General features: G+C 45.7%; 1 protein-coding gene and 2 long non-coding RNA genes across 11 annotated transcripts in view; 2 read left to right on the forward strand and 1 right to left on the reverse strand.

Annotated features, from left to right (window-relative positions):
* Window positions 1–13,305, forward strand: part of NOX1 (NADPH oxidase 1) — a 40,747-nt gene extending 27,442 nt beyond the window's left edge. For 8 of the 9 annotated variants that reach the window (XM_081897626.1, XM_081897625.1, XM_081897627.1 and 5 more), the window contains 5 exons: window positions 5,250–5,485; window positions 6,035–6,197; window positions 10,058–10,204; window positions 12,490–12,614; window positions 12,864–13,305. In XM_081897626.1, the coding sequence (XP_081753752.1) occupies window positions 5,250–5,485; window positions 6,035–6,197; window positions 10,058–10,204; window positions 12,490–12,614; window positions 12,864–12,990 (798 nt within the window). In that variant the 3' untranslated portion in view covers window positions 12,991–13,305. The remainder of the gene's footprint in view (window positions 1–5,249; window positions 5,486–6,034; window positions 6,198–10,057; window positions 10,205–12,489; window positions 12,615–12,863) is intronic. The other variant, XM_081897631.1, reaches the window with a different exon arrangement.
* LOC309362165 lies at window positions 3,007–3,427 on the forward strand. Its single transcript, XR_014164817.1, has 3 exons — window positions 3,007–3,138; window positions 3,188–3,379; window positions 3,413–3,427. It is a non-coding gene; the product is annotated as an uncharacterized lncRNA (long non-coding RNA).
* On the reverse strand, window positions 3,054–4,242 carry LOC309362171. Its single transcript, XR_014164825.1, has 3 exons — window positions 3,998–4,242; window positions 3,186–3,320; window positions 3,054–3,141 (listed from the first exon to the last, which is right to left on the reverse strand). It is a non-coding gene; the product is annotated as an uncharacterized lncRNA (long non-coding RNA).
* Window positions 13,306–14,198: the final 893 nt, after the last annotated feature.

Here is a 14,198-nt window from a genome sequence, read left to right on the forward strand (position 1 = left end):
TAGCCAGTTTGTGAATAGATAACAGGAATCCTTGACAAAGAATACTGTAATCTTTAGCTGTTATCTCCAGGACTTTCTATCTACTCAGAAACTCTGGTGACGAATAAATGAATAGGGGAGAGGGCAGAAACCTTATGATCCTGTTCTGCAACCCTGGTGTCATATGACATCTGCTTAGTAGGAATAGAGGTGAATTATTTTTTTCGGGGTGACCCGCCTGCTTGGTGAGAGCTGGTTGGAATGCATTGCAATGCTTTTTCAATAAAGATGGCCTGTTTTGCTGACAATTTGTGTCCAGATTCAGTTGGCTGGTCCAGGCAGCCCTGTGTATCAGGCTTGAACCCTGAAATTTCCCTAACACATCAATAATAATAATAATAATATTAATATTAATAATAATAATAATTTATTATTTATACCCTGCCCATCTGGTTGGGTTTCCCCAGCCACTCTGGGCAGCTCCCAACCAAATATTACCCATTTATTAAATGCGCTCCGCAGGGAGGCTAGCCTGGCTCCATTACACCTCTTTTGGCATCAGACAAAAACATTCCTCTTCCCCTAGGCCTTTGGCTAATTAAAGAAACTATGGCCTTTTAAACTGTGTGTGTGGTGGTTGGGTTATTGTTTTATTTGTTACAGTAGAACCTCAGTTGTTTAATGTCTCCATTGACAAATGTTTCAGCTTTCGAACGCCAAAAACCCGGAAGTAACTGCTTTGGTTTTCGAACGATTTTCAGAAGCCGAACATGGCATGCAGCTTCTGTTTTGAGCTTCCCTATTGTATTGAGGCTTCTGCTTTTTTTCAGTTTTTCAGTTTTCTGTCAGTTTTCAGACATTTTGGAAGTCGAGTGGTCTTCCGGAATGGATCACGTTCGAAAACTGAGGTTCCAGTGTATTATGTTATGTGTTTTTATACTGTAAATTGCCCCATGAGCCTCGAATGAAGGTTGATATACAAATTTAATACATTAAATAATAAATAAATGAGTTTTGTTGCTTCTCCACTCTGAGCCTAATGTGGGAATGCGGAAGCCTCTGGCTGTTGCTTGCTGCAAGATCCTTTAGCCACGAGTTATTTATTTATGACTTCCCAAGAGGCACCCAATACAGTTGTGCCTCGCAAGACGAAATTAATTCATTCTGCGAGTTTTTTCGTCTAGCGAATTTTTCGTTTTGCGAAGCACAAAATCCCATAGGAATGCATTGAAATTCAATTAATGCGTTCCTATGGTCAAAGAAAGTCCAAACAAAGCCAAATTTGGTACAACAAGAGTTTATTAACTGCTCTTTAAAGTCACACATACTGTAAAGAGCAGTTCAAAAATTGAAGGAACAATAAATTGAGTTTCTAAACATGACAGAAAAACATTTAAAAATCAACAAAGTGTACCGTACATTTTCTAAGACTCTGGGGGACCACTCGAAGAAGGTTCCTCTTCCACTCTTTGCTTCTTGCTGAAGAACCTGTCCATGGTCTGCTGCTTCATCCGCCTTTTCAGCACCTCCCTGAAAGGCGACATGACCGTCGTATCAAAAGTGTTCGCAAGGTCATGTACCACGTGCTTGTTAGGGTGGTGCTGCTGTGCAAAAGCCTGCACATCCTTCCACTTCTGGCAAATGTCCCTCAGTTCTTTGGAGGACAGCCGTTCCTCAGTTGCTTCCTCCTCTTCCAGCGAGGCCTGCTCCTGTGCAGCCTCTGCCTGCAGTTCAACCAGCTCCTGGGTGGTCAGCTCGTGGTCGTGCTCCTCCACCAGCTTGCTGACGTCCTCCTCTGTGACCTCCAGTCCCATGGTCCTCCCCAAGGCAACAATGTCCTGCACCACTGTTGACTCTGGTGCATCAGAGTCACTTGGTGCCACACAGTCCGGCCACAGGCTGTGCCAAGCGCAATTCAAATTTCTCTGACTGATCCCGTCCCAGGCACCTTCAAGCAGGTGACGATGTCGAAGTGGTCCTTCCAGAATTCCCGCAGGGTGGTGCAGTCAGTCACCTCGAAGCATCGCCTGAAAAGCTCCTTGGTGTAGAGTTTTTTGAAATTGGCGATGACCTGCTGATCCATCGGCTGGAGCAGTGGTGTGGTGTTAGGCGGCAGGAACATGATTCTGATGAAGCTGAACTCCTCCAACAAGTCCTCCTCAAGGCCTTTAGGATGAGCAGGAGCATTGTCCATCAGAAGCAAAGCCTTCAGCGGGAGGTCGTTGTCCAGCAGGTACTGTTTGACAGCAGGGCCAAAAGCAAGATTGACCCAGTCCACAAACAGCACACGTGTGACCCAAGCCTTACTGTTGGATCACCACATGACACTCAGCTGCTCCTTGTCGACCTTGTGTTTCTTGAAGGCCCGTGGGTTCTCCGAGTGGTACACCAGCAGGGGCTTGATCTTCAGGTCGCCGCTTGCATTGGCACAGAAGAGCAGGGTCAGACGGTCCTTCATGGGCTTGTGGCCAGGCAACTTGGCCTCCTCCTGTGTGATGAAAGTCCTTTTGGGCATCCTCTTCCAAAACAGCCTGGTCTCGTCGCAGCTGAAGACCTGCTGTGGAACGTAGCCCTCCGTCTTCACAACCTCCAGGAACTCCGCTGCAAAGTCTTCAGCCGCAGGAACATCAGAACTGGCAGCCTCTCCATGCCTGACCACGCTGTGGATTCCAGATCTTGTCTTGAACCTGTCAAACCAACCTCTGCTTGCCTTGAAGACTTCTGGCTCGCCTGAAGTTCCTGGCTATTCCCAGACGAGGTCTGCGTGCAAGGCCTTGGCCTTCTCACAAATGACGGCCTCAGTCACTGTGTCCCCTGCACGCTGCTTCTCTTCTAACCAGATGAGCAGCAACTTCTCGACCTTCTCCAGAACAGCTGGGCGGTTCTTCACGATCCTGGTGACTCCCTTGGCTGCATCAGTCGCAAGGATCTTCTCCCTCATCTTCAGGATGGTCCCGATGGTCGATGGATTCCTGCCGTACTCCCTGGCGAGGTCTGTCACAGGCATTCCACCGTCGTGCTTCCGGATGATCTCCTTCTTCATTTCCAGCGTCACCTTCTCCTACTTCCTCTTGCCAGCCTCTGCAGCAGCAGTCCTCTTGGGTCCCATGGCAGCACAGCTCCTACCTTCGTAAACTCAGAAAAAGAAAAAGAAAATCAGTGCTTCACTTCCAAAAAATTCAAAAGCACCCAGCCACCCACCACACAGAAAATCAAACCCAGAACCAAGTCCTTGAATTCCAAACACCCCAACCCAAAATCCAACCCCCCCAAAAAAAGTTTTAAAAGTTTAACTTACGAAATGGCTGCAAATCACCAAAGTCTTCAAAATCCTCAAATGGCTGCAAAATAAGTTTTGGAAAAGTTTTAAAAATCACCAAAGTCTTCAAAAACCTCAACTGTTCCCCCAGCCACCCACCCACCAACCACACAGAAATTGCAAACCCCTCCCCAACTGTTGCAAACCCCTCCCCAACTGTTCCCCCAGCCCCTCCCCAACTGTTGCAAACCCCTCCCCAACTGTTCCCCCAGCCACCCACCACACAGAAATTCAAACCCAGAATTTTTTAAAAAAACAACAACACGGCCCAATGGTCACAGAAAATCATAAAAATTCAAAAAAAACCCACACTAGCTCCCAGATTCTTGCAAACCTCTCCCCAACTGTTCCCCCAGCCACCCACCACACAGAAATTCAAACCCAGATTTTTTTAAAAAAAACCAACAACATGGCCCAATGGTCACAGAAAATCATAAAAATTCAAAAAAAAAAAAACCGCACAAGCTCCCAGATTGTTGCAAACCTCTCCCCAACTGTTCCCCCAGCCACCCACCACACAGAAATTCAAACCCTTTAAAAAAAAAAAACCAACATGGCCCAATGGTCACAAAAAATCATTAAAAAACCACATAAGCTCCCAGATTCTTGCAAACCTCTCCCCAAACCAAGTCCTTGAATTACAAACACCCCAACCCATAATCCAAAAAAAACCCCAAAAGTTTTAAAAGTTTAACTTACCAAATGGATGCAAAAGAAGTTTTGGAAAAGCTTCAAAAATCAGCAAAGTCCTCAAAAACCTCAAAAAAGGCTACCACACCACATGCTATGTGTTGTTCCTCGAAGTTCAAGTCGCAACTGCACCTCTTCAAGCAATGCACCCTGGGTATTAACGGTTTTACGAAAAAGGAAACAAACTTGCAAGACGTTTTCGTCTTGCGAAGCAAGCCCATAGGGAAATTCGTCTTGCAAAGCACCTCAAAAAACGAAAAACTCTTGTCTAGCGAATTTTTCATCTTGCGAGGCATTCATCTTGCAGGGCACCACTGTACAGTTTACAGTACAACAACAAAAGACAAATGGCAGTGGCATGTTTTAAAAGCAGCTAAAATTTTTGCATATATAAAAACCAATTTTAAACAAGTCATATGAATATTTAAAAAAATGTAAAAAGAGCAACCAACAACAACAACCCGTATGTCAAACCAATTAAAATCCAATAGAGATGCAAGCCAGGGTAAAAGTCTCCATGTAAAAGTCTTGTTGAAAATGTTCAGCAGGTGCCAAAATAACAGCTACCGCTCACGTGCTCCAAAAAGGGGGCGGGGTTTGCGCAGGGCTTCCTGGGACCAGGGTGCCACCCACCTTGGGTGGCCATCACTCTGCCCCCATCTCAGCATCTTGGGGGGTGGGGTAGGCTTCAGGGACAGGGTTTAGCGTGTGGGCTCACAATAGTGAACTTCTGTACAGTGGTACCTCGGGTTACAGACGCTTCAGGTTACATACGCTTCAGGTTACAGACTCTGCTAACCCAGAAATAGTACCTCGGGTTAAGAACTTTGCTTCAGGATGAGAACAGAAATTGTGCTCTGGCGGCGCAGCAGCAGCAGGAGGCCCCATTGGCTAAAGTGGTACTTCAGGTTAAGACGTAGCTGTCAACTTTTCCCTTTTCTTGCAAGGAATCCTATTCGGAATAAGGGAATTTCCCTTAAAAAAAGGGAAACGTTAACAGCTAAGGGTTAAGAACAGTTTCAGGTTAAGAACGGACCTCCAGAACGAATTAAGTTCTTAACCTGAGATTTTTCTGTAGTTGGGTGGCTTGTCTATTGCCTTTTAGGTGCTTTTAAGTGCCAGGAAAAGACCTTGGGCATTGAGATTTCTGGCTGCAGAAGAAGGCCAGCTGCTTTGAATTCAAGTCCAATTAATATTCCCTTGAGAATGGTAGAGGGAGTTTTCCTCTCCCTTTCGATGTCAGCATGACTTTTGTTTGCAGGCCATTATGCACCCTTCAAATGTCCTTGAGCTGCAGTTGTACAAGAAAGGATTCAGCATGGAAGTAGGGCAGTATGTTTTCCTCAACTGCCCGTCTATCTACTATTTGGAGTGGCATCCATTCACCCTCACATCTGCTCCAGAGGAAAAGTTATTCTCTGTCCACATCAGGGCAGCAGGCGATTGGACAGAGGCTCTGATTGACAACTTTAAGCAGCCAAACCCGGTGATGCCCAGGTGAGTAGCTGCATAAACCAGCAATCATTTGCCTTCGATGAGGCCATTGGGGGGGTGAAGCAGCAGTAACTCCCTCTTATGCTCAGGCTCAGGTACATGAGCTGCTCAGTTATTGTGTGGCCTGCAGATGCGAAGGGCTTTGGAGAGGACAAATATCAAGGCAGTCCAGCCAAACAGGAAAGAAACTGCTGTATGAATCCCAAAATATTTTCATCATTAGAACAAAGTTTGCATTGGGCCATTGAAGGAGGGATTTGGAGACAGGGTGAGGAGAAGAAAAGAGGACTGGGAAAAACGCTGGTAGATAGGCACAGCAGAACTGGTCATAGGTGAGGTCTATGGGTAAAAGGAAGATCATTTGGGGTCTGGCCTGGAAGCGTTAAATGTGGAATAATATTCCTGCTAAAGGTAAACTATCTTTTGCAGACTTTCTTGAGAAGGCTTCCCCTGAAAGGCTGCATACTAAATTGATTATTGATTCAGTTTGTGGAACTAAATTTTTTTGAGCACAAAGTTCTATGCAGCACATAGATTTTCTCAACTTTCCAGGATTGAAGTAGATGGTCCCTTTGGCACTGCCAGCGAAGATGTGTTCCAGTACGAGGTGGCCATGTTGGTGGGAGCCGGGATTGGAGTGACACCATTTGCCTCTGTGCTGAAATCCATCTGGTACAAGTTCCAGCACGGTGACCAGGGTCTCCAAACAAAAACGGTATGGTGGGATCGCCCCATTGCACTGAGACCAATATGAAATAAATTCGGTTTGCTAGAGAATGCTAGTCTTTGAGTTGCAGGGAGTGAAGACTCCCTCTGACATGTAGTATCTTGCAGTCTCAAACTAGGGACAGGTTATATCCCCACCCTGCCCCCGCTCAGAATATTGAAAATGACTGGAAATGTAATTGCATCACCACTCACCTCTTTTCCAAACAATTCTGCAGGTTTTGGATTGCTTCAAATATGTACAAGCCAGAAACACACATCAAGAAAGATGCAAAAAAGAAAAGAAAACGATAGCGAAATGAAAAAGAAATGGAACTTGTTCTCAAAAGTGCCAACCATTCGGATTTATTAGTGCACTTAAAAGCTTTCAGATTGTTACATGCCACACCAATCTCTGAGTGGTCTGAGATACCAGGGGTCCAGGCAGTTACCTAGGATTCATGTTTCCTTTGGAAATGAGGCACAGGCAGTGGTGCCTTTAGGATTTATGGTTTATTTGCACAGATAAACAACCTGAGCCTATGATGGAGGAGATTCTAGCATATTGTACTCTGAGCCCCCTTTCTCCAGTTTTCTGCTACTTGCAAACTGCAACTACTTTTCCTTCTGCGATCTTCCCAAAGACCATGGTGGGGCTCCACCCATTTGCTGGCTTGGTTGATGGCTTTCTTAATGGGTTATCTCCCCTTTGTCTCTATTGATGGAGCCATCCGGGCTTATATTTCAATCAGGCTTAGATTTTAACATTTGCTGGGTGCAGGAGTTAGAATCATACAATTGTGGAGTTGGAAGGGACCACAAGGGTCATCTAGTCCAACCCCCTGCATTGCAGGAATCATTTGCCCAACGTGGGGCTTGAACCCCCAACCCTGAGACTATGAGTCATGTTCTACCAACTGAGTTATCCCAGCTTTGGCTTTAAAGGTCTGTTCCCCACAAACTCATATCACAAACCCTACAGAGTACATGAAGCACCTTCCAAATATACTACAGTCATACCTCGGGTTACGAATACTGCAGGCTACACTTTTTTGGGTTGCGGACCACGCTGAACCCAGAAGTACCGGAACAGGTTACTTCTGGTTTTGGCGCTTGCGCATGTGCAGAATCACAAAATGACATCACGTGCATGCACAGAAGTGCCGAATCACGTCACGTGCGTGCGCAGATGCGGTGCTGCAAGTTGCGAACCCGAGGTATGACTGTAGCTGTCTTATCTGGCACCATGAGGAAGATGATGGTGTAAGGCAGATAATTAGCATTCATACAAGCACGTTCAACTGTTATAAAACCTAATGGCTAAGTTGTACTGAGGCATATTAGTTGGCGTTTTTTTGAACATAACAAAATAGGACAGAAGCAATGAGTATAACGGGACGCGGGTGGTGCTGTGGTCTAAACCACAGAGCCTAGGGCTTGCCGATCAGAAAGTCGGCGGTTCGAATCCCTGTGACGGGGTGAGTTCCCATTGCTCGGCCCCTGCTCCTGCTAACCCAGCAGTTTGAAAGCTCATCAAAGTGCAAGTAGATAAATAGGTACCACTCAGGCGGGAAGGTAAACGGCATTTCCGTGCGCTGCTCTGGTTCGCCAGAAGCGGCTTAGTCATGCTGGCCACATGATCTGGAAGCTGTCTGCGGACAAACGCTGGCTCCCTCGGCCTATAGAGCGAGATGAGCGCGCAACCCCAGAGTTGGTCACGACTGGACCTAATGGTCAGGGGTCCCTTTACCTTTAATGAGTATAACGCAATAGGTAACCATGGCTCCGTTGTATCTTCTTAAAAGGTCTCTGTGATGGCACAGGTTGTTGCCTGCACTATGGGAAGGAAGTGGGGAAAACTATCCAGTCAAACCAAGCTCTCCTCCTTAACTCGACCGCTGTCACTAAATTTTTATTATTATTATTATTATTAAGTAGTGGGCTGACAAGCAGACGACACAGAGATTTCTCCAAATAGTTCTTTATAAGTAAGCTGGAACTGAACTGAACTGAACACAGCTCAGCCGGCCTGCTTTTATAGGCAGCTGGCTGTCACATTGTAACAACAACAGCCCAGGGTTTCCTGCCTAAATTAACTGTTGTGGACCTGAGTGAAAACTATATACACAATACTCCCTGATGGCCAGGGTGAGAACTTCAATGCATAACAGTTTCTTTGGCTCCCTCCACTAAACAACTTTTAAAACTCATTAATTGGCCTGACTTTAATTGGCCCAACCTGGGTGGAACACTTAAATATTGCTAAACAACAAGCTGCAGACAGGTGTCTCCCCCCCCCCAGCTTTTTCTTAAAGCAATAAGTTGGACTGGGGGTGTCGTGTGAGTAGGCCTGCTGGGTGCATTTTTCTGGTGGCGTTGGCAGGGTGGTGTGAGGAGGATGCAACAGGCATGCACCCCTCAAATCAGTCCCATCAGACTGATTGGAAGGGCGCATGCCTGCCTGGCTGTGTCCTCCTCACGTTGCCCTCCATGCCCCCCCCCACACCCACCCACCAGGAACCATGAAGACACACCCCATCACTGAGTTAGACAGTTTAGAGAAAATGGTTTTAGGGGGAAATGCATTCTAATTTTATAAGAACAAATGAAAATAAGTGTGCCCTGGGCTTTTCCCAACCAAGCCAATAGTTACCACCTTGTACCCCTCAGTTCATCCCTTCATAATCCTGTTTTGTCTTCCTGCTGCTCTTCAGCTTTAAAAGTCTTGCTCCACGACCTTCTGACCCCACAATAACTGTTTTACTCAGTTTCCTACCTTGCTTATACAGTGGTACCTTGGGTTACAGATGCTTTAGGTTACATACGCTTCAGGTTACAGACTCCGCTAACCCAGAAATAGTACCTCGGGTTAAAACTTTGCTTCAGGATGAGAACAGAAACTGTGCTTCGGTGGCGCAGCGGCAGCAGGAGGCCCCATTAGCTAAAGTGGTGCTTCAGGTTAAGAACAGTTTCAGGTGAAGAACAGACCTCCGAAATGAATTAAGTACTTAACCCGAGGTACCACTGTATATGCAGTTTGTCTCTCCCAACCTTCAGCCACTCAGAAGGCGAATAACCTTCTGTTTTACTTTTTATTTTCCCTTAATCACCTGGTTAACTAGGCTGAATCTTTGACCCTCCCCTGCAAAAATTTCCTGAACGAAACTTCCTCTTCACCTTTTAGTTTTGCTTTGAAACTTTGTATTTCCTGTGCCTTTAAAATGAAAAACAACATTAAAAAAAAACATTTTGCAACCAAAAGACAAACACAAAGATGGGATGGGCAGTATACAGTGCTTTTTTAAAAAGAAAAGAAAAAAAGTTGCTGGTACTCACCATGAAGTTGTTACAGTATGTGCCATGTTTTTAACCTTTGGTGAAAAAAAGTTGCCAATACTGCGTATCCTTGGGTATCACCAGGAGAGGGTGGGGAAAGCACTGGGTGTGTGTGTAAAATGGAACTGGGTCTAATTCTGAAATGCCCTTGCTGTTGCTAAATCTTTGTGTTTCTCAGTTAACAGTTATAAAGGTTAAAGAGAGACATTTGTTCTCATTATGGAGCTCTGGGAAGCAAAAAGGTGTATAATTCGTAGCACCAAGTCTACAGTTCCCAGGTGTGAAGGAAGGCACGACAACTAAGCTATTACACAACCAGTATAAATTTGTAGCATACCCATAGCCTCTCTCTTGCTTCACCCCCATAATCCTTCTACTTCACATTAGAAAAATAAAAAAGCAGCAGCAAACATTGTAAAGCCGCTAGTGCCGTCCACAGTCAGCTAACCAACCTACTCCTTGCAAACCATTGTCTTAAAAGTTGTCTCCAGTTTCAATAGCTCTTCTCTTCCTCTGTGTTCCTGTGTTCTTAAGATTTACTTCTACTGGATCTGTCGAGAGACAGGAGCCTTTGCCTGGTTCAGGGATCTGCTGGCCTCTCTGGAACAAGAGATGGATGAGTGTGGCAGGGCAGGCATGCTCAGCTACCATCTCTACCTCACAGGCTGGAACAGCAGTATGGTGAGTCACGTAGCATCCCCCTTGTGATCTTGCTTCCATTGGCAGGCTATGCACACCCTTCTCAGAAGAGCAAGCTTCTGAAAGTGCCCTGATCCTTCTGTCAAGGAAACACACACAAAACGCGCAGCAGCTTTTGTTTGAGATGTCAGCAATGTACCACATTGTCCTTTTGCAAGGGCTGAAGTTCGAAGCATAGCTGTCAACTTTCAGATTTGAAAATAAGGGATCAGCAGCCTTGAAAATAAGGGATCAGCAGCCTCACCTGTCCCGGGGACAGTCTACGGGATATCTCACAATCCGGGATAGCAGTGGGAAGCAGTGGGAAACGGTGCTGGAATAAGGGAATTTCCTGCAAAAAAAGGGAAAGTTGACAGCTATGGTTCCAAGGCACTTTCACGTAGCAGTCTCTTCTAGAGCAGCTATGAAGCAGTGGCACTTTCTGATTGCTGCTGTGCCACCACAACTCTGATCATCCCTGTCCGCTGCTGGAGCTGATGGGAGTTGGAATCCAACAATATGTGGACGGCCAGAAGTTAGGGTAGCCAGTTGTGCATTGCCCCCCCCCAAAGAGGATTAACTTTACAAATATAAAAATAGGCAATAAAAGATGGGATCGATTTGCATAAAATGTATTGACGCAAATCTGGAAATATTTACTAGAATACAGAGAGAAATATCAGTGCAGTAAGCCCGCAACTTAAAATCACTTTTCTTATGCGATGGCATCCCTACACAGGTATCTGAAATAAATAAATAAATAAATAAATAAATAAATAAATAAAATGCTGAGAAAATCAAAATACACAGTTGAAAAATGTTGGGATTCAGGAGAATGGAACACAACAGTTGGCAACGGCCATTTCACTCACCTTGGGGAGTGTGTTTAGGCATCGTCAGAGAGTTGGAGCTGGAGAGTGAGATAGGGCCATGCAAAAACATGGAGAGCAAGCAGTCAGAGGTGATATGAGAAAGAGGAGGTGCAGGGTTTTGTTTTTGTTTTTTACATTTTGGGGGGGGGTTACGGGTTGTTTTAAGGTGTTTTCCAGGCTTTATGTGCTTGGACGTTTGCATGTGGTTCCCGGGAGCAGAACCCTTGCATAAATTGTAGGCTTACAAGGGCAGCCACACTAAAAGCCCTGTTTCAAGTTACTGGGGAGCAGACTTCTGAGATCTTTGGAACTTGCAGAAGAAGCTGCAAGTACTCTTTGGTGAGAGAACCCCAGCAGAGATTTAAAGTTTCAAAACATGCGGCAAAGTAAAGCGTAGAAATATAGGTTGTAAAGCTTTAAAATGTGCTCTTTAAATCAAGTTCCAAAACACTCCCTAAAAAGTTTCTTTCCAAAGTTTCCCTCTTCCTCAAGCATAGGGAAAAGACCACACGTGTGGTAAGTTAAGAAATAGTTTACTAACAAACTCTCCAAAGGTCTATTCTGTACTTCAGAATAGTTGCACAGGCTGCAAAACTAAGCTTAGTTACAAAATGGTGAAAGTTCCTAAATTATTAGTATCAGAATGCAGGCATGGCATGCAACAGCCATGAATTTGAGAAGGAGCAACCAGCTCAAAACTCTTCACCCGCTGAGCTTCTCAGGTAGACTAGGGGACACCAAAAGCTTGATTACTTAGTTCCTCCCATGGTAAGGGGAAGTGGACACATCTAAGCCTGGCAGAACAGCTTAGTCTATGCTATTAACCCCTTCCTCCATTAATTAAACTTAAGCATGTTGGTTATATGAAGCTCATTTCCCCAAATGCACAAACTTTCCTCCTTAAAAGTGATACCACAGCCCCTTGCCTCTGGAGCAGAGCCTCAGAAAATAGCCTGGGCAGGTTCCTTTGGGAGCAGAGTGCTTGTTCAGATACCCAGGGGCCATGCATCTATAGTTTGTGCAGCAGACAATGGCGGAGGAAGCCTCTCCGGCCCCCAGGGCAGGATTACGCATGCGCGGCACCCATACGGACACCGTGTGTGTGCCCTCAGCTGCTCTACAGCTGGGGGGGGGAGAGGCAGCGGGCCATCTTGTCACACCCCCCCAGGGTGGCACCAGGGGCGAGCTGCCCCTCCCACACCTGCCTTCGTACGCCCCCGGCAGCAGAAGGAAGGGCAGAATCCTGGTATATGTACAGCCAGACTTAATATTCCATGAAAACTACTGTGCTGAGATCCATAACTTAGCCCGTTAGCATGAACATTAGAAAGAAGCTGAAAGGTCAATTTTAAGAAATTGTATGAAATATTTATGCAGCTGCTGTGAGCCCTGCCCAATATTTTGCTGCTTTTCTAGGTTGGTCACGCAGCGGTCAACTTTGACAGGTCCACCGACATGGTGACGGGCCTGCGGCAGAAAACTTTCTTTGGGAGGCCCATGTGGAGCAATGAATTCTCAGCGGTGGCAGCTGCCCATCCCAGGTGAGGTCTGCTGCTGTGTTCCCAGGTTGTCGGAGCGGAGACCATAGCTATACATATAGATCTCCTTACTATTGCTCCCATTTGTGGGGAATTCCGCAGAAAAGACACCCAGATTCTGTCATCTAAATGAAATGATTCGGCTTGCACAACATTGCTGCGTACTATTCTTCCCTTCTCCCTTTCCTCAAAGCAATCCATTAGTAACATTTGTTTCCTGACATTAATTGCTTCTTCCTTGGAGCTTTGCAGGTCTGTAGTGGGTGTGTTTCTGTGTGGCCCAGAGAGCCTGGCTAAGACTCTGCAAAAGTACTGCCATCAACACTCCAGCCTAGATCCCAGAAACGTCCAGTTCTACTTCAATAAAGAGAATTTTTAAGTCAAGCACAGGAATACTACTCCTCCCCAGCACGTCTTGCAACCAGAAACTGGCCAAACCTGTGGACCTGAATGCTGCCAAATGCTGTTGTTGTAGCTTGACCCACCTCTGCATGGCATTGTTTTGGCTGAACCACCCTTGCCCCAATATGCTTCTTTGGGCAAAAGCTGCAGGCTACAAACATTTTCAAGTAGGAGATGGGGGTGTTATTGGGTTGTCCTTGTTTTTATTCTTACTATGTATTTTGTGTTTTTATATTACCATTTTATGTTGTCATTTTATAATGTCATTTTATGTTGAGACCTGTGGGAATAGGGCGGTATAGAAATTTAATAAATGAATAAATAAAATAAATAGTTTTCTGATTTAATGGTCCATCAATAAACCAGCAGTTTCTGCAATCATCTCGGCTTTAAAGGAGTTGCCAGTTGAAAAACCAAGTTATTAACAGAGACTCTGAAATGCACTGCATTCTCTATGTTTGATCCTTCCTTAATCTGCACAGGACATGAATCTCTAGTTTGAAATCCTATGGCTGAAAAATGTATTCTGTGGCTAAATATTCGGAACTGTAATGCTCTCTCTTAACGCAGTTAAAGAGCTGATACCTCCCATGCACTGCCCTTTAATGGGTAAGGCCAAAAATCAATTCAGACACTAAATATGCATTTGCACACTGTATTAAAGCAATCAGCTTGCCAGGGAGATCTTCGTCCCCTGAAAGGATTCCTCCAGTGAGAAAATTGCAAGGGCAAACTTCATAAAAAGCACAGAGAGGGAATCTGAATTGTTTTATTGCTGAGAGATGGACTTCAAGGATCAATTAATCCGGCTGTGTGCAGTCTATGATGCTGGTGTCCCATGAAAGGTATATGCAGCAGGGAAAGACTTGTTTGAGTTTCCGGGGAACTGGGACTGCACCCCCCCCCCCATGAGGGAAGGTGAGGCAACTGCCTCAGGTGGCAAGATCCAAGGTGCAGCAGATTCAGCCTCCAAGAAATGCATTGCTCAGTGCTGCTGCTGCTGCTGCAACTGTGGTGGCAGACACAGCTGTGGTGTACTCCTTGGAGGCCAGAATGGCTGCCTTCTTAGCAGCACCCCCACATGCTGCCGCTGCTGTGTCCTCTTGGTGAATGGGAGGGTTCTCCCACCCCTAGGAAGAAAATAGCAGGGGCTGACCTCTGTAGTCTCCTGGACTGTACACTTGC

Source organism: Podarcis melisellensis (assembly GCF_964234715.1).
Source record: "Podarcis melisellensis genome assembly, chromosome: Z".
NCBI lineage: Eukaryota > Metazoa > Chordata > Lepidosauria > Squamata > Lacertidae > Podarcis > Podarcis melisellensis.